The 27340-nt window shown below is 42.8% G+C and overlaps 2 protein-coding genes across 7 annotated transcripts; one reads left to right on the forward strand and one right to left on the reverse strand.

Annotated features, from left to right (window-relative positions):
* Positions 1–321: 321 nt before the first annotated feature.
* Positions 322–18375, reverse strand: LOC116049354 (IgGFc-binding protein-like). Its single transcript, XM_031298916.2, has 28 exons — positions 18105–18375; positions 15912–17078; positions 15495–15826; positions 14817–15408; positions 14127–14722; positions 13497–14043; positions 12853–13403; positions 12229–12784; positions 11826–12022; positions 11250–11388; positions 10389–10687; positions 9635–10202; positions 8908–9491; positions 8180–8747; positions 7169–7737; positions 6459–7020; positions 6157–6356; positions 5937–6072; positions 5499–5833; positions 4846–5425; positions 4157–4749; positions 3508–4072; positions 2255–2790; positions 1620–2169; positions 1348–1541; positions 864–1241; positions 503–774; positions 322–405 (listed from the first exon to the last, which is right to left on the reverse strand). The coding sequence occupies exons 1-28, from the start codon at positions 18145–18147 to the stop codon at positions 390–392; spliced, it is 12225 nt and encodes a 4074-aa protein (XP_031154776.2). The 5' UTR covers positions 18148–18375; the 3' UTR covers positions 322–389.
* Positions 17400–27165, forward strand: si:dkey-262k9.2. 6 transcript variants are annotated; one of them, XM_036006717.1, is made up of 9 exons: positions 17400–17531; positions 22301–22361; positions 23493–23528; positions 24184–24217; positions 24782–24837; positions 24984–25052; positions 25269–25311; positions 26412–26613; positions 26708–27165. In XM_036006717.1, the coding sequence occupies exons 2-8, from the start codon at positions 22310–22312 to the stop codon at positions 26455–26457; spliced, it is 336 nt and encodes a 111-aa protein (XP_035862610.1). In that variant the 5' UTR covers positions 17400–17531; positions 22301–22309; the 3' UTR covers positions 26458–26613; positions 26708–27165. The 6 variants fall into 6 exon arrangements, with proteins under 6 accessions (XP_035862610.1, XP_035862611.1, XP_035862612.1 ...); XM_036006718.1 differs by lacking the exon at positions 17400–17531 and adding an exon at positions 18634–18843; XM_036006719.1 differs by lacking the exon at positions 17400–17531 and adding an exon at positions 18706–18951.
* Positions 27166–27340: the final 175 nt, after the last annotated feature.

Here is a 27340-nt window from a genome sequence, read left to right on the forward strand (position 1 = left end):
ACTGTCCTCAAAAGTTTGCATTAGATTAAAAAAAATAAAAAGATTAAACAATCTCAAATATTTAATTAATGATCCTTTGGTCAGAAGCCCTTGGGCAGGGCAACAGTAAGCCTGGTTTAGTTACTGTACACATTGTGGATTTAGATAAAAAGGTGTGCCCTCATTCCTTTTTTTTTAACGTAATCTAATCAACATTGGCCAGAGATGACCTTATTTAAAAAGGGTGTATGGGCCTAACTGATAAGAGTACTGCCAGTATTATGTAAAATGTGTGAGAAGGGCTTGCCATCCTTAAGAGTTTAAATGACAACTATACAAAAGGTTGTTTTAATTGTTTTTGTATTGAAACATCCACCAATTCACATTACTTAGGACATTAAAACGGTCAATCATCCAGTGAAGCCACTGTGAAAAGAGAAAATGTTAATTATTAAATGAATTTTTAAACATATACAGCAATTAGTTAATGCACACAGTACTGTTGTTGGAGAACATCACTTACCAGCCAGGAAAGTCAGTGAGAACCCATGGCCTGAGTGAATTGTGTGAGTGAAGGTCATTAAGGTTTCCACAGAGACCACACAATTTGCCTAAGTACCAGAGAGGGACCTTGACTGCCACCATGGTAACACCAATCTCTATCTCCAGCTCTGACTCCATCCCAGTGTCTCTCCTCAGGATCACAATGACCTCTGACTTGTCCTGGTTCACACCAGATGACAGGGACACCCCTGATGGCAAGATGTGAGGGAGAGACACAAAGCGTCCATTCACCTGTTGGGTGCAACAGCAAGTTAGTTGGGATAGACATTTCTTAAAATATGTTTCGTTTCTGGCCATGGAAATCCTTAGTGGAGTTATACCTTCACCGTGCCTTCCTGTATGGTAAATGATGATCCATGTAGGAGGATTTGAAACACTGTGACAAGCCTGTAAGAGCTGCCATCACAAGGTCCATGGTAAGAGATCAGGCTGAACCAGTGCACACTTGCTTCGTCACAGAGGGACATCAGGCTGTAAGATAAATGAGGTTCCAAGCTCAGCTGTTGCCCACTGAGTGTGGAGACTTGGAGACTGCCCCTGAGCTCACAAACTTCTGGTCGGTCATGACAGCCCCAGGAACCATTCCTCAGAGCACACCGCTGCCCCGGACTGCAGCCTGCCTCCTCACATACCACTCCACCCAAAGGGTGGCACCAGCATCTCTGGGTGCAGTCCTCCGTGAACAATTGCTCATCCATCTAAGAAGAGGAGAGAAATTTTACGTAAGCTTTAATTCCAGATACTAACCTATTCCCTTGTGAATGTGCATAGCATTTACCATCTGTATTAAGCTTGTATATGTACCTTGATATATATACCATGATGAACACACCCACACTGACTGAATGGTACGCACTCTCCCTCATCAAACACATTTCCGCTATGGCACTCGCAGCCTTCTGAACAGCCGTTTGCTGACGAACCAGGCTGGAGCAGAGCAGGGCATGAGTTGGAGTCAACACACTCCCTTGGGCTGCTGCGGTCAGGACACTGGAGAGCTAATGGTAGAAAATACAAATCATTTAGCGTGGATCACATACTGTTCATTTAAACTGTGATCAAAATTACTCACTTACCACAAGGAGTGTTCTCTCTCCATGATCCTACTGCTATTCCTTTAGCCTGGCAGGCTGCAGAATATGCTTCCATTGCTAGACATGCAGCCATGTGCCCTGCCCCAGCACAAACTGCCCTGATGCACATACGCGAGTAAATATCGCGCTCAACACCACTATTCCAGCAACGGTGGAATTCAATACTATTGATCAACAGAATATCACAGACCATGCTGTCATGTGGGGACAGCCTGCACTCATCACACTCGCTTTCACAAGTGTCAGTGCAATGTCCAGGAGCTTCAAATGTCCAGCTGTGCAGGAGCTCTGCAAAGCTTTTGGCAAGATGGCCATATCTCATTTCCAAGTCATCATACCTGTCCCCATTAAAGTTCCCACAGAGGCCAAAAGCGGTGCCTTCATATACCTGTGGCACAGTTAACCTGAGGTATTGGGTATAGGACAAGTCAATTCCAACCCCGGATGGTGTGGTGATAAGCAGTCTGTTGCCAACTTGGTACGCTTTAAGTTCTCCATTGTCAAAAGGCACTCTGCGTTCTTCTCCGTTTACCTGAAGCACATAGACCAGTTAAGGCTGCAAACACTTTATGAAATTATCTTTTAACACATAAATGATGACAGATTGCAGAACTTACTTGTATTTTCCATAGAGTTTCAGGGTCAATGGACACTTCCAGGGAAAGCAAACGAAATACTAGTCTGCTGATTGTGAAAATGCCATTCCTGTCCTTTTTAAAGCTAAGTAGCAGAGTATAGTCATGCATGGCTGACACTACATAGGTGCAAGCTCCGTGGTGAGGCAGAATAACACCATCAAAAGTGATATAGCCAAAGCCAGCAAACACTTGGCACACCCCATACTGCAAGGCAAAGCCATCCTTTAATGAACAGCTTTCCATGGGGATGCATGTCACTTCTCCTCTTTTGCAGTCACATTTTTTGCAGCTTTTCTCAGAGTAGAAGTGGCCAGCAGGGCGATACTGTCCCTCATGCATGCAGCCACAGTCAGAAACTAGCACACACTGGCCATCACTCAGGACGTAGCCAGGGTCGCACTGGCAGCCCTCCTCACAGCCTTCGCTACAGCCTGCTGGAGAGGACAGTCCAAGGCACACAACAGGGCACCGAGGTCCACACAGCTCATAGTGGCTATTCTTAGGGCATGACATACCTGTGGTGGTGGTGGTGGGGGGGGGGGGGGGAAATCACAAGACATTAACATAATTGCTGCCCTAGAAATATACACCTAACAGATACTTTCATCCTAGAAAATTATTTTTTCATATGCAAGCCCATCCAAAATCCCCTGTTCTCTTAACACTCAGCCTTTTACTATGGAAGTCAGTAGGTTGAGTGCAGGACAGTGCAAAGGTTCAAAATGATAATGCGGGAATAACAAAACCGAGCTGAATAATTTCAGTGGATATTTAAGGATGATGACATTTGTCGCTCACCTTCCATTTATAGACAAAATGGAAATGTTTTAGGGTCAAATCAGATGAATTTGATTTATTTGGCATAACCTTCTATGTATTAAACAACTGCACAGTGCTTTAAATGAGATGTACATGTAAACCTTTTTATTCCTGTGTGTGTGTGTGTGTCCGTCCCAGGCTTCTTCTGTCACTCACTTATTGTTAAAGTGTAATGGATTATGGGCAATTATGGGCATTTCCATCACACAAAGTTTGCACGATTGCTGGCTTGTGTAAAATGTTCATAGAAGCCTGAAGGTTGCCAATTTTACTGCTTTGAACCAGGAAAGATTTATCAATAAGTATCGAACATGAAATGTCTTGGGAGTCCGTGAGGCTGGACACAATTAGCTGTGAGGTGTTAAAGTAAAATAAAAGTTAGATGAAAAGAGAAGACTAAGCCATTTACTCACCACAAAAAGTGTCACTTCTCCACTGCCTGACAGGAAGCTGAGCTGCTTGGCAGGCAGCAGCATAGGATGCAATAGAATTGCAGAGTGCTGAGTAGTGTCCGTCATAAGAGCAGGAATCTGTTACACAGCTGTGGAAGTAAAGCTTGGGACTCAACACCGAGGCACAGCCTGCAAATGGCCCTAGCTCATTCAACAACACTTCACAAAAATCGCTGCCTTCAAAAAGCTTCTGAACAACAGGACAATGTTTCTGTCTGGAGGAGCAGTTGGACCTACAAGCCTCTGCTCCCAGAGACCTCCAGCTGTGGGCAAACTCTAGGTCATTTTGGGCAAGCTCTTCATTGGACATAATTTGGTCATCATAAGGGTCAGTGTTGGCATTCCCACAAAGACCAGAGACAGAAGAGCCATAACTGCTGGGGAGGATAACCATTAGTGTACCAGTGTTGTGGACGATCAGCTGTAATCCCACATCAGTGTGAATGATTATAGACGAAGGTGTGTGGTAGGCATTTACATGGCCTGTCAGGTGAGAGTAAGGTAAGGGCTTATACAGTCCATCAACCTGAAAATGAAAAACAGAACACATTCAAATTACATACAGTGGTTAACTTTGAAAACTGTCGATAGGACCTTGCAAAGTACGCACCAAAACCTTTCCTGGGTCATCTTTCCTCACTACCACCTCCAGACCATAGATTGAGAGTGTTAAATCAAGGCTATGAAAAAGCCTTTTGTGGCAACTTGCATCAGAGATAGTGATATTAAATGGTGTTAGTCCACCTAGGTTGGCCTTGGTTTGAACCAAAGAATATGCACAACTGTCTCTAAAGTCAAAGTGATGTTCATCAAAGGTCTGGAAATGCAGCCCAGTGACAATGGTACAGTTCTGGGGGCTTTCAGGTTGACACACCCGCTTGTGCTGTAGCTGCCTGCAGACCATTCCTCTGGGGCACTGGGCTGGACGGCACTGGATCTCTCCAGTAGCTGGTCCACAGATACAGAGCTGACCACAGTTGTCCGGTGTCCAGAAAGTTGAGTGAAGGCTGTGGTATTTGCCTCTGGAGTCTGTGCAGCCACACTCATGTGGGCGCACACAGCCAATTTGACTACTAATGAAACCAGGGTTACAGAAGCAGCCCTGCACACACATCTCGATACAGAAAGTGACATTCAATTCACAGGATGGAGGACAGGCTGAGCCGCAGGTCTTGTAGTGGCCGTTTGGTGGACAGTGCACATCTGAAATTATTTATTGGTGTGTTATTTAAATTCTATCACAATAGTCATAAAAACATTTAACTGCGTTATACTAAACTCCTCAACACGACTACTTACCAACTGTCACTCCACTGTGGTAGCCATCACTGTCTTCTTCACAAACTAAGGAATATGAATATATGGCCTGGTCAAGAGCCACTTTTAACTCCCCGTTATCCATTTGGTCGACTACACAACTTTCATAGAAGGAATCCGGATTGACTCGACTGTGACAGTGGGCAAACGGACCCCTCTGATCCATGAGCACTGCACACTTTCCCCTGTCACTAGAGACAACCTCAGAAACTGGATCGGCATGCAAGGTCACTTCATCCAGTACCTGCTTGCAGCCAGTACCACAGTTATGGTCCCCATCAAAGAGCCGGTAAGCCTGAGCGAGCTCCATACTTGTCTTAATGGGAGGAGAACCAGGTGTAGTTACAGGATACTCATCTTGAGGATCGCCGTTAAAATTGCCACACAGCCCATACACTTTGCCCTTGTAGTGTGGGTCGAGTGTAACAAGAACAGTGGAGGTCCCATTGAAGACTACTTGCACACCAAAGTCAGTTGTCAATAGAGCTTTGCCTTCCTTGTAAGAGACCTGGATCTTACCCCGCAACAGATTAGCAGGAATGTATGTCACTTTACCATTAACCTGAAAATAAAGAGACTCAGTGATAAAAAGTAAAACCTGTGCAGCCGTCATTCAAAAAATGAAATTGACTTACATGTATGCTCCGCTTTTCACTACCAAACTTGATGATGAACCCATAAGCATGTACAGTGACCACCTGTGTGGAGGATGCAGCTCCGTCATCATTACAGTCAGTCTTCTTGGATACACTAAAGGGTTTCAGACCACATGGTGCCCCTTTGCTGGCTGCGAGCAGATAGGTACAGGTACCCTCAAAGTCATAGCTGAGCCCATCGAAAGTGTGATAGTGCTGGCCCCCCCAGGCCCAGCACAGACCCCGACGGCTCTCACAGACAGGCAGACCATTGCTTAGGTAACATCTCTCCGTTTCATCACATTTTCCCTCACACAGGTCTGAGTTTCGCTCTGCTGAAACAAAACAAAAGTCATTTTAATTTTAACATCAAAAGTTATAATGCAGTAAAGAGCAAATCCATTTCTGAAAATACGGTTCTTCCACTTAAATGCTCACCATCCTTGTGGCAACCCATGATTCCATCTGAAACTATACAACTGTGCAGCACAGGACATGAGTATTGCTCACAGACAAGAGGAGGCCCACAGGTGCAGCTAACAGTACAGTTTTGTAGCAGTTTGCTTTCAGAAGCCTGAAAAAATAAACATGAAAAAAGCCAATAGGGAATCGAGGCAGAACTCATGCTGTAATTGGTACTGGAGTGTTTAATTCTGACCTTAAACCTCTTCCCGTCCTGTATGCAGCCACACTGCTCTGCTGGTACACAGGCATGGCCATCATAAAGGTGTCCAGTAGTACACTGGCAACCTTCCTCACAGTCTTTGGGGCACTGTACCATCTGGCTAATCTCAGGACACAGTGAGGAGCAAGCATTGGCACACTGGCTGTAGTGGCTGAATTGAGGACATTGATAAGCTGTAAAATAAAACACATGACAGTCTTTATCAGTATGATATCTCACTGCATTTAATCATTTGAAATTTTGATGTTTCATTTAAACAATGTACCAATACTTACCACAGCCTGTGGTGTTTGTCCAGAGGTCAACCATCCCTCCTGCCTCCTTACATGCTGCATCATAGGCCCACAATGCATCACACAGGGCCCAGCGTTGGCCCTCTGCACCACAAAGGTTTTCCATGCAGAGGGAGTAGTATTTCTGTGGCCACACTAAGTGGTGACAAGAGGAGAATGGTCCTCTGGGATGGGTGAGAAGGCCACAGTACAGGTCCGAGGTGTACTCGGGCATTGGGGACTGGCAGAGTTGACAGGTACTGTCACATGTGTCGCTGCAGGATGAGTCAGTATCAGACAACTTCCATGACAGCCCAACAATGTCAGGATCAGAGATCATGGTGCCATTGGGCAGCTGCAGGTCATCAGAGGGATTATCATTGTAGTTTCCACAAAGGCCACAGGTTGTCTGGTGGTAAATGTCAGGGATCTTGACCAGAATATGGTTTTTTAGGTCTGATATAAGCTCAACTGACTGTGGGGTCTTTAAGATTATCCATCCATTTCTCTCATGTACAGTGACGTTGCTCTGGGAAAATGGCAGGTTCTCATAAACTCCATTTACCTGGGTGAAATAATTTACTTTAAAAAAACCCCAAAAAAACCCAATATACAGTACAGTTTGTGCATGCTGTGAAAAATGACTTTACAGCGCATGCTAGGAGATGAACAATAAATCATGTTGAAAGCTGTGAAATAGTTACATGAATTACCTGAATTTTTCCAGGAAAAGCTGTTGACATCGTAAAATACATGTTATTGACTTGCAAGTAGATCTGTCTGCCCTTACTGTGGTTGCCCTGTGCAGCTATCAAAACAGACTCCGCTTCCAGGTTATCGAGGCACGTCTGCACCAGGGTGTAGTTACAGGAACCATGAAATTCAAATGCCTGTCCGTCAAACGTGGTGTATTGGGATCCATAAACAGAGCAGTGTGCCACTTTGGGTATGGAGTGGCAAACTTGAACACCCCTAATTAGCTTACATTCCTCATCCTCTCCACAGGAGACATTACGACAAGTTATGTGTCCCCCAGCATGACATAAACAGCTTTGCTGGCATGTAGACACCTCCTGTCCTGCCCGGAGGTATTCTCCATGGTGAAAGCAGCCACAGCTTTCTGGATGGACACAGAGGCTGCCACTGTGAACTAAACCCTCTTCACAGAGGCAGTTCTCCCCAATGTTTGGAGGCATCTCTACTGTGTTATTCTTCCAGCCGAGGCAGAGGGGAACCGAGGCAGAACTCATGCTGTAACTGGTACTGGAGGGACAGGACGGGTCTGTAGAGATACAGAGAGACTTCAGTCACTTAGGACAGTAAGACAGGACAATGGTGTAAAGGTTAGGGTTGACCAGTGATGCATTAGTACCATCTAGTGGTCCAATAGCTCCTGAGAGGTTGTGGCCTCAATACAAATTTGATTAACCGCACACTAATACTTTATACTAACCTTTTCAATAAATACACAAGGGAACAAACTTTACATTAAGCACCTACAGGCATATTTCTGATTTCTATGCCAATAATCTTCATTCTCTTTTCCTTATGTTGCGTGATCAATAACAATCTAAACATGTAGTGTGCTTGCATAAGCATCTGCAAACTCTCCATATTTCATTTGGTGTGCAATGATGCTGAACTCCAAACAGCAGAGTTACAATTGTAGAGAATATTAATTTCATTCACTTGAACAACAGAGCTGAGAGCACATTAACACTCACAGCAGAATCCAGGACTCCTCCAGGAATAAACTGTAGCCTTGTAGGAAAGGCAGGCGGCAGTATACTCTGCCAGGGAGTGACACAGTGCAGGCTGGAGACCTCTATGAAGACACAGGTCACTGACGCAGTGCTTGTAAAAGCTGGAGGGGTCCACTTTGCCATGACAGTGTCTGAATGGTCCATTAACTTCCAGAATCTTCCCGCAAGCCTCCAGGTCAGAGAAGCGGGCCAGACGCTCAGATGAACATTTTGGACAACTTCCTCCTAGACAGCCTTCCACACACCAAAGATTCTGCCCACTTCTCCAAGCTTTTCCAAAATGCTCAGGACTGAGATGCTCCTCTGGGCCATTTGCTGTGAGGTCATCAGCAGGATCAGAGTTGAAGTTACCACACAGGCCACAAGTGGCATTAGCATATTTACTTGAGAGACTAATGCGAATTACGCCCTCTTTGCTGAGACTAAATTCAAAGCCATTGTCTGTGTATATGTAAGTGTGCAGCCCCAAAGAGAAAGCCAGTGCAGTAGGGCTGAAGAGATAGGGCATGTTCCTCTTGACACCATCAACCTGTAGGGGGGGCCAAAATTGCATTTAAAAGTCAGCACAGGGCAACACATTTTTAAAAGTACTCTTTTTGAAGTCTAGTTTAGATGATTTTTCTGTGACCTATTAGTGTTAAAAAATGCTTTGTGTGACATGAAAAAATAAATAAATACACAGCACTCACCTCTGTGCTCTCAGTGTTTTTGCTGTTTAGCGCCACAAGCACACCACTCACATTGACCAGGACATTAAGTGCTGACTCTAGGTGTCCATCTGTCTGTACGTAAACCTGAATGGCATCAAGGCCTTGTTTCTGTCCACATATGCCCAGTAATCGGTACTGACAGGTGCCATGCAAATCATAGTCATGTTGGTCAAAGGTGACTATGTGATGACCAGTGTACATGCATGTCTGCTGGGGGTGCGGCACACAGCTTCTGACTCCATAATGAAGACCGCAGTATTCATCGGGGCCACAATAATCCAAATGGCACTGCGTCTGGTGGGTGTGTGGGTCACAAACACATTTTTCAGTGCATCCCTCATCAGCCCAGAAGGTCTGGTTGATGTGGTAACGGTAGCCGTTGTGAGTGCAGCCACACTGGGACAAGGGGACGCAGGTGTCACCATCCAGGACGAACCCTGGATCACACTGGCAGGTCTCCACGCAAGCCAGGATGCAGGATCTTGAACTGAATGGGTCCTCACAGGTGGCAGGGCAGGCTGAGCCACAGGACTTATAATGGCTATTCAGTGGGCAGGAAACAGCTGATGAGAGTATGAGAATTAACAATACGAAGGAAAAACTGCACAGAGAAAGAAACAAGACACCTATAACCAGTTAACTATGCGTTTGCTCATAAGAGACAGTTGCAAAAATGTGAGCTTCATAGTAACGCAAATTTGCTTACGGCAGAAGGTGCTATTTCTCCACTCTCCGATCTGGCCATTTTGACAGGCGGCAGCATAGGCCTCCAAGACCAGGCAGAGGACCTTCTGAGTGTCATCAGTAGAGCAAAGGTCAAATAGGCTGACTGCTGCAGAGATTTTAGTGTAGTTACCTTCCAGGCACAGGTAGAATGGATTTTGTGGTGACCAAATGTACTGGTGCATGGCAATCCATTGACTGGTTAAATTTTTCTCCAGCAGCTGCTCAGAAGAGCAACGTGGGCATGCATCTCCACAATCTGCTGTGCACCAAGCTTCCTGATCAGGAACTCTCCAGCTCCAGCCAAAGGTGGTAGCATCAACAGCCTCACCCTGTGGGGTCCTGAGGTCATCTTCTTTGATGCCATTATTATTACCACACATGCCATGGACTTCTGTTGTAGCAGAAAGGAGGATAGTGGCAGTATGAGAGCAATCATACTTAATTTGGATGCCCAGGTTAAAATCCACAACAACAAAAATGCCACTCTGATAAATCTTTATGAGTCCAAACTGTAGAGTCACGGGTAGTAGCCTTTTCTCGCCATTTATCTGTGGACAGAGCACAGACATTGTGAAAAACCACAAACTGTATATTTGAAGGCCATATTGGGGGAAAGAAGGAAAAAAAAAAAAAAAAAAAAACACTTATGGTTGACATCTCATTGTATAATAAAAGTACAACAAAAAAGGCTCAAAAGGTGATTTGTAGGTTTGCATTTCCTAATTCAAACTTACCAAAGCATAGCCTTTCCCCCCTCTGTAGATGGTAATACTAGTGTCTTTAGCTACTTTGACATGAATAGCTTTAAGAGAGGAAGACTCATTGGAGTTCCTGTCTTTCTGTACCCCAACCCAAAATGTCATATTCTCACTGGTGTCATTGGATATGTGGATCAGCGTGTAGGTACAGTTTCCTTGGAATTCAAAGACCTTTCCATCAAAAGTGTAGAAGTGGGCACCTCCCAGTACCCAACACTGGGTTTGCAGAGGTTGGCTATGGACACCACAATTCACTCCATTTTCACAGATCTTATCTGAAAAGATTAGGAGGGAAATTATCAGATTAATGGCAGTTTAGGTAGAAGACACATGCAGCTTTAGATATCTGCAGACTAGATCAGCTCTTATGAAACTGCTGTAAATAAAATTAATAAATGAAGTTCATATCCAAATCTTTGAGTTTAAGTGCATATATTCTGTAGTCCGAAGTTAAAAACAGCCTCATTTGGATGGCATCAAATGTAAATATACATTAAATTTGCAACCCATCATATACATTTCATAGGCTTCTGTGGACGACAAGTAAAATAAGGTTTATTATTACTTATGATTGACAAGCACTGCAATCATAATCAAGGCAGAGAGGAGAGAGAAGTACATAATAGATTAGTCAAAGGGTTGACGGTTTAACATTACAGGACACTGACAAAAAACACCTGTGTGCTACGTACTGTATGTAGTTGCAAAACAACCCCATCAGAAAAAGTGACATATCTGATAATGCAATACTAATTAGTGTTGCATTGTGCAGCTGAGTGAACAACCGTTCACCTCTGAGGAAATGTCAACCAAAACAGCAGATACAGCTGAGCCTACCTTCCCTTGCACAGCCCCAGGTATTGTTAAGGGTGCAGCTCTCTCCCTCGGGGCAAGAGGCTGGATCACAGCGCATGGCGGCAGTGGCAGAGCAGTTACACCGCTCAGAGCAACCCTCATCCCACGATATCTCCCCAATCTACAGAGAACAGTGAGTCATTGTTGGTGTGCGTTACCCAACTGTTCTCTAAAACACAGCAAACTAACAACCCAGGAAAACAAAGGCCTAGGATTTTGTGATTAGTCATGACACACATGGCATACAGTATGTACGTGAGACATTAATGAGTCATGTTATTATTAACAGTGCAATGAATAATAACTAGGGAATGTCACTTGTTTAGCTCAACTGTGGCAACATGTTTATAACCGCAACTGCAGTGGGTCAGATGTTAATTTGTCATAACACCTCAGTGAACAAACATTTTTCAGAAGTCATACAAAGCTGCAATTGTTTTTAGGTAAAAATCACATTCTAAACAGTACACTGGATTAAGAAAAAACAAATTGATGGGATACAAAAAAGGTAAATGTATAGGATAGATGCTATAAGCTAAATAATGTGTAGTTACTCACCTCATAGTAGCACCCAAGGTAAAAGCAACCACATTGCTCAGCTCTGACGCAGCCATTTCCACTCCGCACGTATCCTGACTCACATTGACATCCCTCATAACAGGCCCATGGGCAGGGGATATCGGATAAAATACCACAGGACTCAGGGCACGCACTGACACATATATTATAGTGAGAGTGTTCAGGGCATGAGAGCGCTGTGGGAGGGGGGGGGGGGTTAAAAAAAAAGGGTTCATAGTCCAGCTAGCCTTACATCAATCTGGCAACTTCCCTACAGAGCTTCCCAGAGTTCTAAAAGAACAAGAGAAGCATGTGTGCAGACCTGTGTGATTTACATGCACTGGCACATCATAACAGACTGATGAAACAACATGTACACGTAGGAGTCAAGATTAATACTCACAGCACTTCTCACCCCTCCATGGTTTGGCCTCAGCTCCTGCCTCCTGGCATGCAAAAGTATACTCTCTCAAACTACCGCAAAACAATTCTTCATTCCCATTAGACATACACAAGTCATTCACACAGTTCTGAAAGAAGGGCCCAGGATCCACAGTGGAGTGACATCCACTAAATGATCCTGCAGGAGCAAGCAGCATGCCACAGAGGTTATGAGATACAAATTCAGCAGCCTTGGTAGAGTTGCAAGGTGAACAGAGATCACATTTTTCAGAGCAGCTTGTTCCAGGTGGTGAAAGTGACCAGATAGATCCAAAGATGGAAGCATCACTTGCCAGGCTGCTATTTAGGCTTTGTTTGTCCTCTGTAGCAACGGAACTGATGTTTCCACACAACCCACACATTTTTCTATCAGAGGAAGAAATCACTATCTGTATCAGATTAGGTCCTCCATAAGTGACAAGAACTCCTGTGTCTACAACAACACGAGTCAGAAAGCCAGAATGCAGTATTCCTATGTGATCCAGGTGGACAGGAAGACGCCTCAAAACACCATCAACCTGGAAAAGGTAAATGTTAAAGTTACAATCATACTACAGAGTTTGTTCGTAAATGTGCAACTGCTTACCTTTACTTTGCCCAAATGCTCCATCTCCAAAGACATGTTCACTCCATTGACCCTGAGGTGCAGCCGTCCTTGCTGGATAATAACAGTAGGGTGAGACTCGTCTTCGTCACAAACCTGGGAAAGAACATAACGGCAGCTTCCCATATTAAAGTCAAAGCTGTGCCCATCATAGCTCCTGAAGTGTCTGCCACCCATGACTGCACATTTAACAGTTGTAAGTTGTAAAGCATGACATGCCCTCTGGCCATTTTGGATGGCACATTTTGTTCCATTTGGACATGTGTGGTTGGTGCATTGCACTCTGTTGTGGCCCACACAGGCACAGTGCAGCTGACAGTGCTCATCAGGGTAGAAGTTCTCTTGGATTTTATAGTAAACATCATTGTAAATGCAGCCACACTCAGAGTTTGGCACACAATCCCCACCACTGTTGAAAAACCCAGGTTTGCAGAAACAACCCTCTTCGCATTTCACTGCTAGTGAGTTTTCTACACAGTCAGACATGTGACTGGAGCACAGGTGGTATTTACTATTAGGTGGGCAGGAGAGATCTACAAAAGGACAGAGAGAAAAATCAATTATTTCAAAATACTCTTATTCTGTACACATTTAAAAGGAAAGGATATTTCACTATGGTTACTTACTACAAAAGTTTGAAGCCCTCCATTCATCCACTATAGCTCCCATTTCTTGACATACAGCAACATAGCTGGACAGAACCTGACACAGGGTAGTCTGGTTACTATAACAGAGGTCATGAACACAGTTATCGTAGAAGTCTTTTGGATCAACTGTTTTGTGGCAGCTCTGGAATGCTCCTTCTGTATCTAGTAACCTTACACAGAAATCTTTTCCCCCATAAAGAGCCATATCTTGTAAATTGCAACCCAAAGGGTTCATAGGCATATCCATGCATTCATGTTCACTGCTTGTTTGCCAGCGTTTAATGGCCTGAGAAATATCAGATTTGTCATCGGGTATCAGATCATCTTTTGGATCAGCATTAAAGTTCCCACACAGGCCACAGAGATTACCAGAGAAGATCCTTGGCATTTTAACGGTCATGACGTCAGGGCTGTACATTACAACAATGCCAAAGTCAGTCTCTAAACACTTTGAGAGTCCAGTCATGTAGAGCTTTACTTTGCCTTGGCTCGATACATATGGAAGATGCAGTCGCAGACCATTTACCTGAAACAAGTGGAGTAATGTTAACACTGCAAGTGGAGAAAACATGACTGTCTAGATGTACTGTGGAAAATAAATGAACCTACCATAACCGTGTTACTCCGATCATTCGACATCTCAATGGCAAAACCCGGGACCACCATTTTAACATGCCGAAAGGAAACATTTGTAGCATCCTCCATCTGGTTCTGGACCTCCACACTAAAGTGTTCCAGGCCCTCCCAAGTGGCACAGTGAGAAGTGAGTATGTAAGTACAGTTGCCATACACATCAAAGTTACGCCCATCATAGGTGGTATAATGTAGATCTCCTTTAACTATGCACACCCCAGGCCCATCCACATGACAGCCCAGGACTCCATTCAGAACCTTGCACACTTTTCCATCCTGGCAATGAGACTGGGCACACATAACCCTTTTGGAGCTAGGCTGGCAAACACATTTCTTCAGGCAGTGATTGTCAATCCAGAAGTTCTCATTGGGGAGATGGTAGGAACCTTGGTGAAGACAACCACAATTGCTCTGCGGTAAACACTCCCCACCACTCAGCAGATAGCCCTTGTTGCACTGGCATGATTCCACACAGGGCCGGGTGCAACTACTGTGGGCCTCTGGATTACCGCAGGTAGCAGGGCAAGCAGAACCACAGATCTCATAGTGGCCATTCATGGGACATTTCATAGCTGTGAAAAGGACATTCAACATACTCTTAGCAATTTTTATTTTCAGCAAATCATGTTATCACTTTAAAAATAAGAAATAATTCTGAAAACTCACAGCAGTTTGAGATGGTTCTCCAGTTTTGGACTCTGGCCGAGAGCCTTTGGCAGATATTGGCATAGGCTGTAAAGATCTTGCACATAGAAGAGTCAGATTTATTGACAAACATATTGTCTATACAACTTCGAAAAAATGGCTCAGGATCAATATACGAGTGACAATCTGCAAAAGGTCCATTGTTTCTCTGTAGTAGAGTGCACCCAATACCGAGGGAGTTGCCTTTAATTCTAGGAAATGATTTGGTTTGGTTTTGAGTGAACAATGGACATGAGACACCTCCAGCGCATTCTTCAATACAAGAGCCTGCGTCACTGTTCACCACCCATTGGAGGGTAACATCTTTAGTCTGGGTCTCATCAGTGCTATTAGAGGCAATGACACCATCTGTGGAGCTGCGATTAGCATTTCCACACAAACCACACAGGACTCCATACAGCTGTGGGCCAACTTCAACCTGGAGATGGTGCTTCCAGTCATACTGCAGAGCCAGGCCAAATGCAGTGTCTAGGACAACGCTCGAGCCACTTGGATAAAATTTCAGGGACCCATTTCCCAAGGTGAGGGGCAACTTCATTTTCTGTCCGTTAATCTACAAGTTTAAAAGCAAGAGCAGGCAATGTAAATGAACAGTTACAAAAAGTGTACGTTTCATTTAAGTAAGTTTAGTATACTCACCCTAACGTGATTTTTGTCGTCTTTAACTATGGAGATATTAAAGCCCTGGATGCTTATCTGCACTGTGTGGATGGTGGAGGCAGTAGCACTGTTCAAATATGCTTGCTCTAAATGAATCTGTAGTGGAACAGAAGCACTTAAGCCTGGACAGATCGTCTGAACTAAAGTATAGTTACAGTTTCCATGTAGGACAAAATCTCTTCCATCAAATGTGCGGAAATAAGAGTCACCCCATGCAAAGCATAGTTTAGTTTTCAAAGAACTGAGTGGTTTTCCATTTTTGATAAAGCACTTCCATTTTTCACAGTGCAACTCTTCACAAGAAGCTGTACCTGAAATAAAGAGAAGAGAAGTTACCACTGACCAAATAACCAACATGTAATACAAAGTCATTAAAAAAAAAGCCTCAAAACAAACCTCTCTCACACAGTGCTGGATATAGTCGCCTGTTCATTGTACTCAGATAGTGCCCCACATCTGGGTCAGTGGTAAGAGGATTTGCATCTTTATTATCATCATCATCATCATGTAGCTGAGCTAGGTTGAGCTTCTGGGAGAATTTAACACCAGACTTTAAATCTCCTGTGCGAGTACTGTTACCTTGTTGCTTACTCATATCACCTGAATCAAACATAGGTACAGTCTGGCAGATATCATCAACAGATGGCAGTACTGTTAGAGTTGAAGGACCCCGTGCATTGCCAGATCTGAAGTAAACAAGTTGAAGAGGACAATCACTAATAACGCAAATTTTATCCGAGGTCACAATTGGAATGGCCTTCATAATGCCACCAATGAGAGACAAGTTATTTTGCCTGGTGCTGGTGGTGACGTCCAGTTCAGAGTTGATAGTAGCCATTGCCAACAGGAAACTGGAACTCATTCCTGTGTTTACCAAGGGAGGGATAACATATTCAAACCCCCAGTGTGTGACTGGTTTCAGTTCAGCAAATCCATACAAGCAATCCCCAGGTGTATCTTTGGAGCAGGTAAAACCAACCACTACACCTACAGCTTCTTTGGAGATTAACTCTGAGCCAGACAGGCTGATGTCGCTCTGGAGGTATGCACTCTGCAGCACCCCTATATACAATTTAAGGACGCTACCCCTGGGGTACATATTGCCTTCAAAGAGCACTTCCCCTGAAAGGAAGATATCTACCAATGTCCCCTGGTCTGAGCTGGTGATCACCATCTGGCTGACAGCAGTCTGGTTAGGGAAGTTAGGAGTAATGGGGTAGTAGTGGGTCCCCCAGGAAGACACGTCATGAAGGAGACTGTGGTCACAACCAGTCTGGGTACAAAATGAGGCGAGGACTGTAACAGGCCTCACAGACATCACACTAAGAAGGTTGGAGGAGCGATCACTGGTCATTCCCACAGACAATGGCAGGTGAATCGTCTTTGACTGGCTAGCAGAGAGGAAGATGTGTTGGACGTAGCTGCTTTCCAGAACCTTCACAGTGACTGCAGTCCAAACATCAGTGGCTGTGATAGTTACTTTATGGTCAACATTTGCTGTTGAGTCATTATGAGGGGGAAACAGAAACAGAAACGTCCTACCAGGACTGGCCACGGACAGGCCTGCAGAGGAGAATACAAAATTGAGTTACTTTTTTTTTAATTCAATATAAAATATTTTTTTAACTGTAGAACATGTGCATATAAAGTGAGCAATAACATGTTTAAAAAAACAAAAGATGCAGTACTCTGACAGCAATTGATTGTATGACAGTACACAGTAAAATACCATTGACAGCAGTTGATTGTATGACAGTAAACAGTAACATCTATTCACTGAGAGAAAGTTTCCCCGCCCGTACACACAGCAAGTCCACTTTTGTAAGAGATAAGACTGGTGGTGTCAGATTTCAACAAGTTCAGCAGCCAATGAAGTACATAGTTTCCAGTTCCTGACTGGTTACACCTGTATTAACATACACTCACTGGCAGTTTTAGTGATAACAAGTATCTTGGTGTGGGAGCAACAACATACCAGCAGTGTAGAGACGACTCTAAACGACAGCTCATTTAAATGTAAGTTCACCTTTCAGTTAATATTCTAATGAGTTAACTTCCATTAAAGTACTGTATTATTCCATACACATTGATCATCTTTCAGCACAAGCTTATACTGTATGGGTTTGATTGCAAGTAGTAGCTAAAGTTAATGACACTAATGCAAAACGATCATATATAGCACGGCAACAAAAAGGCAACTATGATCTATTTTTACATAGCCTATATGTAATGCCTTTTATTCACATCCCAATGCAAAGAAAAGACAACGGAGGATTTTTAAGACGAACTATAATTCCCTTTAGCAGTGCACAGATTAGTATCTTTTGTTGTTCCAAAGGCTAGACATAGCCATGCCCCACTCATCACTCAAAATTAGACAACTAGAAGGTAGACAGCAGAATTGTTGAGACTTGAGTGTTGCAGGTGAAAGAGAAATAACATAACTAACTGCTGCAAATATTATCAGAAGGGATGAAGGTAAAAATAGACACAGCTAAGCAACCAACATGCTGGAAAAACTAGTCAGGTTACACTCGTTGTTGAATGTAGCTTTATCACACCTACAAACAATTAGCCTATGCCACTTACCAAGTCCCAAGAGGCACACCTGGAGCAGCAGCACATACTGCATTACTACACTGCAACAAGAAAGCTTGTCATGAATGGAACGATATCGATTCGGTTTCCTTACAGCTGATATATTTTAGGCTATTTGAATGCACATCAAACATTAGAGAGGAGCTAACAACATACTGCCAGAAAGGAGGTTAAGATGGTCTAGCACACCTGTGCTACGCCTGTCAATCAAAACGTGTGGACGTCATCATTTGTCGACTAATTAGGCTACAACTGCCAGGTGATCCGTATTAACTACATGACTTGATTGTGGAATGTAGCATGTCATTAAAATGCTCAGGTACCTTTTTTTGCAACTTTTGGTCCAGTTAAAATAAAAACAATCACCAATCACTCAATTTTACCGGAAAGTGTGGCTTGGTAAGAAGCACATCATAAGGTATGCATAACACTAAAGTGATAGCTGAATTGCTATATCACGTGTTATGCATACCTTATGCTATTATCAGCATCTACACATAGTTTCATAAATTCAGGAAACTGTCATGACAGCAGTTATGACACACGGAGGTATTTTCCACAGAAGCAGTTGCTTGACTGAGAGGCAAAATTCAGGGTCAGTTGAGCGCGATATGAGGTGGCTGTGAATCCCCTTGTACTTCAGAATAAAGTTCCTCTGAACTTGGCTCACACTGCAGCAGATTTCCTGTTAAAGAGTCGGCTCTGCTTGTGGCTCATCTGACTGACTGTGGTGAGTTGCATTTCGGGGCAGAGATGAAGAGTCGCACAAGGATATGCTTTTAAAACCATTCCACAAACGGAGTACACATTTTGCATTAGAACTGTCTCTTTTTTATTGGTAGGTTATTGGTCATATGTTGTCAGTACTTGACTGTAATGTAATAATACGCAAATAGAGTAACGTTAGTAACGTTACTAGCATAATGGGATTTTTTTGTAAGCTAATTATTATCAGCATACAGCCTGCAGTGCACCTTTTTGTGTTTTTATACCTCCGTATTTAACCTTTCAGCTCTAACAGCAGTAGCTTACCGTTTTTTTTTATACAGAGTCAATGTTCTCTCACTTCCTGTGTGTGTGTGTGTAAAATAGCAACCACAGTGTGGTCATGAGTTGTGACCTGTTATATTATTGTGCGAACAAATTAAGTGTTTTTCTGTTGTTGTTAAGCAAGCTGCTTGCCCAGGGAGTGTCGGAGGTGAAGCAGGGGCACCAAACATTCGTTGAACACTTTACATCTCGTCTTTGAGTTTTTGTGTGCACATTTTGTGTTTCTCGTAGGGATGATGAAGCTGAATTTCAGATAGAGTGGACTGTGAAAACCCTCAATGTCACTGGGATAGGTCTTGTGATAGTGTTGTTAACAAAACAAAGACAAAACCGCTTTGTCTCCATCTGATAAAACGTAAACCTGAGGTGTACGTGCCCAGGGTTCTGTATGCCCTGAATTCGGTGCTGTTTTAGTCACAGTCGAGGTGGAACATGCCAATATTTTCGTGTAACCGTAGGAATCATATCTGTTCATTCTTGTGTGTTGTCACATGTTTTGTATTTTTGCACACAGACACAGAGAGAGAGAGAGAGAGAGAGAGAGAGAGAGAGGCCTGATACTCAAAAAGTCACCTACAAACCACTTCTATTGGAAATAACTGCTTGGTTGACACTGATTTGCATGGCACCAACTGAGGTATTGTGAGTTTTGCTTTATTTTCATTTGATCATTTCCTTGTTACTTTGTTTGCGGTCCAGTGGCATAGCAGAGTATGTTGTGTTATAGAAAAAAATAAATTTGCATCAACCTCACTTAGATAAACACCTCGGGTAGAGATGGCAGAGTTCAGTAAATATTTCCATAAGAATATTTTCTCTCTTCACTGAACCAGAGAAAGCTACCACTTTTATAACATTTGGATGGCAATGAATAACAAATTATCGTGGTGCTTTTTGTCCCATTCTCACTCACTTTTTTCCCTTGTTGTTGGGCTCATTGTTTATTAGAGAAAGTCTGTTTTAGTGTTGACACATCTTCACAATAATCCAAGTTTTTATTTGCTAGCTTCTTTCTCTCATATTCTTTTACTTGTATTTGTTTTCCTGCAAACTCTCTAGGCCACAGTAATTCTAGTATCTTTAGTGATTGTTATCACTGTTGTCAAAGTCTTGTCAGCAATGCACAGTGGTTGAGCAGAGGGCTGTTATCAGTGCGAGCAGATAATGAAAGAGATAGTCAGTGTCTCTGCAAGTAGTTCTGTTTATGTGCATGTAGTAAACCTCTGTTTGTGTGTGTATTTTGTTGATATAGCTTGTACTGGGTGGGTTGGAGGGAATGGAAAGTGTTCATCATTCAAAATTAAACCTGGTAAACAAGATTTATGTGTTCTGTGGGCTGGCCTGGCCAGACAGGTATGAGGTTCAGGGTTAATCCTGTTGGTGAAGAACTGCATCGGGGAGAATGGAACAAAAACAAGATAAGTTCACCCTCCAGCAACAGCACAGTATATGCCTTTTCTTGCAGCACTGCACTCTAGTTTTATGATTTCTACATTACCTTCTATGATCTTTGCATCTCTAGCCAGCAGTCAGCTGGTATGTCTGCTTTATTAGCAAGTCACTGGTTGTTTGTTGCAAATTGGGTCTGGTATTAAAGAGCAAATTCAATCGGCATTCAAACGTACAAGAAAATATTACCCAATTTGAAAATAATACAGGCGTCAGGAGCCATTTTGATACAGAGGCAGTGGACTGGGTTGATAAATATTTCCAAATTGGATCAGCTTATTATTTCACCCAAAGCGACTGAAAAGCAAATTGGATACAGAAGGGGATTTTATTTGCAGCTTCTAAGGTTGTTTGCATTTGGAGATTTACTGCAGCTATTCAAGAGGCCAGAAGAGCCCACACTACACTCCCTCTCCAATCAGCCTCGGCTGTGTGATTAACATCTTTTTCATATAGTCAACCAAAATAGTTCTTAATGCTGTTCGACTAACTTAACATGAAGATAATCTTGTTGTGGACTGTACTCGTTCTTTCCTACAGGGTGGACGTTTGTCTCACATTAAAGTTTGTAGACATCAACTATGGCAGCATGTAGATGAGATTACAGTTTATGGTCTTTCGTGAAACTGTCAAAAAACATATGGAAATAATTAACTGATGTTGACTAGTATCCATTATTATTGTCCATGCCTTTTTCACTTCCATTCACCAAATATGGTGAGCATTATCCACTTCCTTAAATTGTAGCAATGAATAGGAAACAGTAAGTTGGTAACTACTGTGTGGGGGTATAGGGTGTTGTTGTATGTTCCACATAGTCATTAACTATAAAGGAAATAAGGACACAATGGGCACGGCTAACAATGAAGAGGCAACATTTGGCTCAATGGGAGTGTTGTGTACAGTACTGGTTTCTGATCCCATTCCAACCTCAATGGCTAATGAGGCTTTATCTGAGACCTAGACTGGAGGAGAGGTCATTACCATGTTTTATGGTAAAAAAACATTCATATTGTGTTTGACACAGCTGGGGCTTTGTTTAGCAGGCAAGGAACATCTGTGTTTCACATCTATGTGGTGGGGATGTGGAGCAGAGGTAGGGTTTGTTTTGGGCCATGAGGAAGTTGTAAGATTTCTCCTAAAGAACAAAACTAAAAATAAAAGTTGCTGGATAAATATGACTTCAGGTGCAATCAAGCTCATACTTTTCTTTCCCAATTAGCATGACAAGAATAATGCTCAGCAGCATACAATAAATAAAAAATATTTATTCATTTTTGTTTTTTTCATTGGAAGTCATTAGACACTATTTTTGTTGCTCAACACCTGGCATAGCATGTAGGCTTTGCATAGGGAGGGGAGTTTTTCTGCTGAGCACTATGGGAAATAAGGTTGTCATTCACTGACCGTCTCGCCACCACCCACCTCAGATTACAATCTAGATTTGCATGCATACTTTAAACCAGTTAAAACTGTACAAGGACTTGTTAGCTTATAAATTGTAGTTTTCCACTGACTAGCCGTATGTGATCCTGAAACTCAAAGTGCCACACAAGCCTCAATAATAGACAGCATTGCTGCTTTCCATCTCACCCTATCTCTAAACCAAAACACCAAGATCCCACGCACATCAATGGCTGAATATTAATAGCAGATATTTTTAACTTGGTTTTTTTTCCCCCCCGCAGCATTTGAAGATGATGCGATTGCTGTTCCTCTGTCTGCTGCTGCTGCTGCCAGCTGCTACTGGTATGTTCTCATCTCTGTGACGCTTGCAGGTGATAAACATCTAATCAGGGTCTATGCATCCCTGCGCCTCACCTAACTACCTACGTATGCGAATGTAAAGATTAAAGGAACACGCCGACTTATTGGGACTTTAGCTTATTCACCGTAACCCCCAGAGTTAGATAAGTCGATACATACCCTTCTCATCTCAGTGTGTGCTGTAACGCTGTCTGACGCCCCCAGCATTAGCTTAGCCTAGCACAGATCATGCAGGTAACTGATTCCAACTAGCCGACTGCTCCGAATAAGTGACAAAATAACCCAAACATGTTCCTATTTACATGTTGTGATTTGTATAGTCACAGGGTGTAAAAATAATGCCATGATCACCAGTCATGTTCGCTACTAACTAGCTATTCACATTGGTTTTGTTGACTGAAGTAACTGTGCTTTTCGGTGTTGCGCTAATCACTCCGCCCAAGTAGCAGTGCTTCCACTTTCTGAGAATATAGTTCCCACTTAGTATACGGTTAGAATATGGCTGTGTCTCATGTGATCTTATTATTTGTACACCCTGTGACTATACAAATCACACATGTAAATAGGAACATGTTTGCGTTATTTTGTCACTTATTCGGAGCAGTCGGCTAGTTGGAACCAGTTACCTGCATGATCTGTGCTAGGCTAAGCTAGCGCTGGGGGCGTCAGACAGCGTTACAGAACGCACGGAGATGAGAAGGCTATGTATCAACTTATCTAACTCTGGGGGTTACGGTGAATAAGCTAAAGTCCCAATAAGTCGGCGTGTTCCTTTAATGTATGCACTCACTTTTGAAGTGTACAACCGCCTAAAAGAGAAGGTGGTACAGTAAAACAAAGGGTTTGCCTGATAAGAATAGAATTAAAGCAAAACATGCAGGTTGAAATTAGTAACAATATTCCCAGTGCTGTACTTTCTTGATATAGAGAGCATACCAGAAAAGAACAGCAGATAGACTCCGTCGAATACATGTAATACAAGTTTACCATTAAACTTACTATAGCCTGAATACTTTTTGCGCTGTAATCTGAACGTAGCAGTATTCTGGATTGTGATGAATATGAATCTTTAAAAACTGTATATTTTAACTTTATTTACAACATTTTTTGCAGCTGTTTCAAAAGAGATTGAAGGATCAGCTAATGGAGGTATGTAATGCATCTTTATCTGTAAAATAAAGAAAAACCTTAGGAAGCCTTTCAGTCAGCTGGGCACACTAGTCATAGTGCTATCCAACAAGTTATTAAGTGAATGTAACTGGTTTATGCATGAAGTCAATTTACGGCAATGTGAACTTGATGTGAACTAGTGAATTTCCTGTCAAAGAGAAAAACTTAAAAACATGATGTAGATTCATAATGCAGTGTCCTGGACAAGAAAAAACACATTTTCTATAGGTGTTTGATTCTTACTTGAAACTCTCCCGTTTCTTACTTAATGGTTTTCATTCCTTATTCTCCTTTACAGTTTTGTTATTTACTCACAGTTTTAGGCACTTGCTTATGAGTGTGGTTTCTTGTTTTCACCTTTTGTTATTGCCTACGATTCAGATGGGTTTAGGTTTCCTGTGTACAGTATTGATTCTTGTTTATAGTTTTAATTGTTTTTGCTTTCAAACCTTTTGGTTCTAAACAGACTTCATAAAACCCTCAATCAATAGTGTTGCTAAACGATTAAATGTGCTGTCTGTATCGTGTCTATTGTACAGTAGAAGAATACTGTTATTATTTGAAGTTGGTCATACTAAAAAGCATGCATTTCTGTACTTTCTGTACAAGCATCTGATCTCTCCTTACTTCACAGGTCTGGATGATGATGATGAGGATTCTATTCAGCACACAACCACTGTAACGGCAGCTGTCCAGAAGAGTATGTAAAGGTTATGGCCTCTGTAATTATTGTCAGTAAGGCAGCATTGTGTATAGGGAGCTCTAGTCCAGTGAAATGTGTGGGGCTGTGGCCCCTGTTGTCTATCCCTCCTCCCAACCATTAAGCCCTGAATGGAATCAATTAACTCCCCGGAGGGGCCTTGTGGATTCTGCCGTAAGGCCAATGAACATGTCGACATCTCTGCCGTCCTGCTGGTCAGCTAATCAACATTGGCATTCTCATTCTCTCTCCACACCTCTCTCCGTCACTCCTCATCTTGGCTCTGATGGACATTTGATAGAATTACAGATCTGTTTAGAACAGGGCAGTTAGCTCTTGGAGAAGCAGCCTTTCTGCAAATAGCTACAGTTCCTCTGAAGCCTCAACCCTCTGCCTCTCTGTAGACACAAGCTCATGCACATATACTTACTTCCATATACCTTTTTGTTGTATTATTGTCTTCTATATGCAGTAGAGTACACTTGAAATCAGCAGAACTCATGTTTACTGTTCTCTTCTTCTCTTTGCCACTTACAGCGATTCCAATTTTTGACTCAGCTGCAGATAAAACTACTGGTCTAAAAGAAGGTGAGAAAAGTATTTTAATGATAATAAGTGTTATACCGTAAATTAAGTAATAAAATATTAGAATACATAAGTATAGGGGATTCATGATATCAATTTACCTTAGTTATTACTGCTTGTTTAATACGCTACCACTTTTTCTCTTGTAGACCAAACCACCCTGATTGTCATAATTGTAGCTGTGGTTGCATTGATTCTGTCAGTTGCTGTGATAGTCGGTAAGTATTCTGTGTTTTGCTAAGACATAATGCAGTGAAATGTAAAATAGTGCTGGTTTCATTCCCATAGTTGATAAATGCACTGCTGTAAAGTCCTTTGGTGCTTGGCTGGAATTTCTGTAGTCCCTGTGTGCCTTTTAGAGCTATTAATACCTAAGCAAATATGAACTTTTCTCTTGTTTAGCCATGACCTTTTTCCATTTTTCTTTCTTGCAGCCATAATCTCAGTAAGACACCACAAGTACAATCGGCAGCAAGGGTAAGGTCAAATTTCTCCAATTTAAAATTTGATATTTGAGAGATGCATTTTCCACTTTACACTAACTAAGTCAGCGTGCAGGTGACAGAACCAGTCTGGTGGGTAACTGCCTTTCTGCTGCCTTGTCATTGAGCCCTACTTCATCCAACTCTCAGCATGAAAAAAAAACAAACAAAAAAAACACAAAACATAACCAGCATCCACTCATCTGAGCCTGTCTGGACTTGTACAGCAATCAGTTACATAGCCAGAGGGCCTCCACCGCCACCACTCAACACACACCACTAACCCTTCCCATGTTAGCAATCAAACAATAGTAAATAGACAAAGCTTACCTCATGCTCTGAGGCCTCAGTAGATGACTCTGCTCAAAAAATAAAACAATCCTGTAAAGATGATCCAGGCGTCATGACAACAAACTGCCAATAGCACTCAGACAGCAGAACAGCCTAAACCAGTTATACAGAGAGACGCTCTCTCTTCGCTTTTCACCACCCTTCTACACCTTGCTTATTTAACCACTGTTAGCTCTAGGAAGGCTTTCTGCAGACTAATCAGTTTCTTTTGTTCTGGGGTGCAGTAATACATGACCTGCAGGTTGGGTCGGAGAGGTTACAGAGTTCAAGTTAGTCTCCAGAGATATCCAAGCAGCAGGAGAACTGCCATTGTGGAGCAGACACCCAAGACAATCTGCAAGGGTTAAATTCTTTTGCAGGATTACTGGCTGCCTCCCGGGGCTGCAGTCAGCTCTGGCAGTGTTTGGTGCTGACTGATCGCTCTGCTGAAAAGAGGCTTAATCACACAGCAACCTCTGGCTTGTTGGATCAACAGTGCCTTGCCAGGTTTATAAGTCCCACCTGGGGATGAGCTGTGTTTTGAGGTGGTGCAGTCAGCTTGCACCTGTCAGAGCCCTGCAGCATAAGGCAGACGTGTCGTTTCCTGAATTCCGACATGCAGCGATGTTTCTTGTGTCTTTCTGCTAACAAACGGAGAAAGAACCTAACAATATCTTGAAGATGACAGACTTTTGCCCTGTCTCCCCTCACCCCCTTCCCCTGTATTCCCTTTCTATGGCCTGTCCTCCCTTTTTCTTTCTTCAGGATCTACTCCGTTCCTACGGAGCAGGACCAGAAAGGGGCCGTCTAGTTCCTGGTGGAGTAGCAGTCCAATACACAAACAGACAAGAGAGGAGCAATACACCAGGCTATGTCATCTCCTACTCTTTGACTCAGGACGGTTAGACTTCTTTGCACAGCAGCCTGCTTCTCCCCATTCAGTTCATTACTCCTATCAATACAAATGGTGTGTGTGTGTGTGTGTGTGTGTGTGTGTGTGTGTGTGTGTGTGTGTGTGTGTGTGTGTGTGTGTGTGTGTGTGTGTGTGTGTGTGTGTGTGTGTGTGTGTGTGTGTGTGTGTGTGTGTGTTGTCTTTGTCCCAGCCGTCTATACTCACATACACGCAATTTAGCCAGAGACATTTGGAACACATTCAAACCTTCTAATTGGATTCTATTTGAGGAATGCAAATCAAAGCCCGTGACTATGGCTTAAAGGTTCTTTTGTTAAAAGAGATAATTTAGCACAGCCAATGCTCCCCCTTTTTTATACTACCTGAAACAAATTATTCCCGCCAGCTATGCAGTGAAACTATTTTCGTTTGATTTGGTGCATGTGGAACCGACCAGTCTGTGTAAAATGAATGAGACAAACCATGCTATTCCACACTAAGCCAGCGCAGTGCTCACTTCATTCTCCTATTCACTTGTCTGACACCTTGTTCTTGGCCCATTAGGAATGACAGAAGGCAGTGCAATAGGAAGATAAAAACCTGTCCCCCGTTTTCTCAACCTCAGTAGAAAAAAAGTGGAAATAGCCGAACATCTAAGTGTGAATATCCTCTTGCAAGGCAGCAAATTAATCACGTCATGAATGATGATGTTTTCTTTTCCCCTCTTTGTTTTGAAAGGCTTTCACTTTAGTCGAAGAGATTGCAAATACTGTATATTAGCGCTCTGAATGCTGTAGAGTTC

The sequence above is a fragment of the Sander lucioperca genome, chromosome 10, assembly GCF_008315115.2.
Source record: "Sander lucioperca isolate FBNREF2018 chromosome 10, SLUC_FBN_1.2, whole genome shotgun sequence".
NCBI classification, from domain to species: Eukaryota; Metazoa; Chordata; class Actinopteri; order Perciformes; family Percidae; genus Sander; species Sander lucioperca.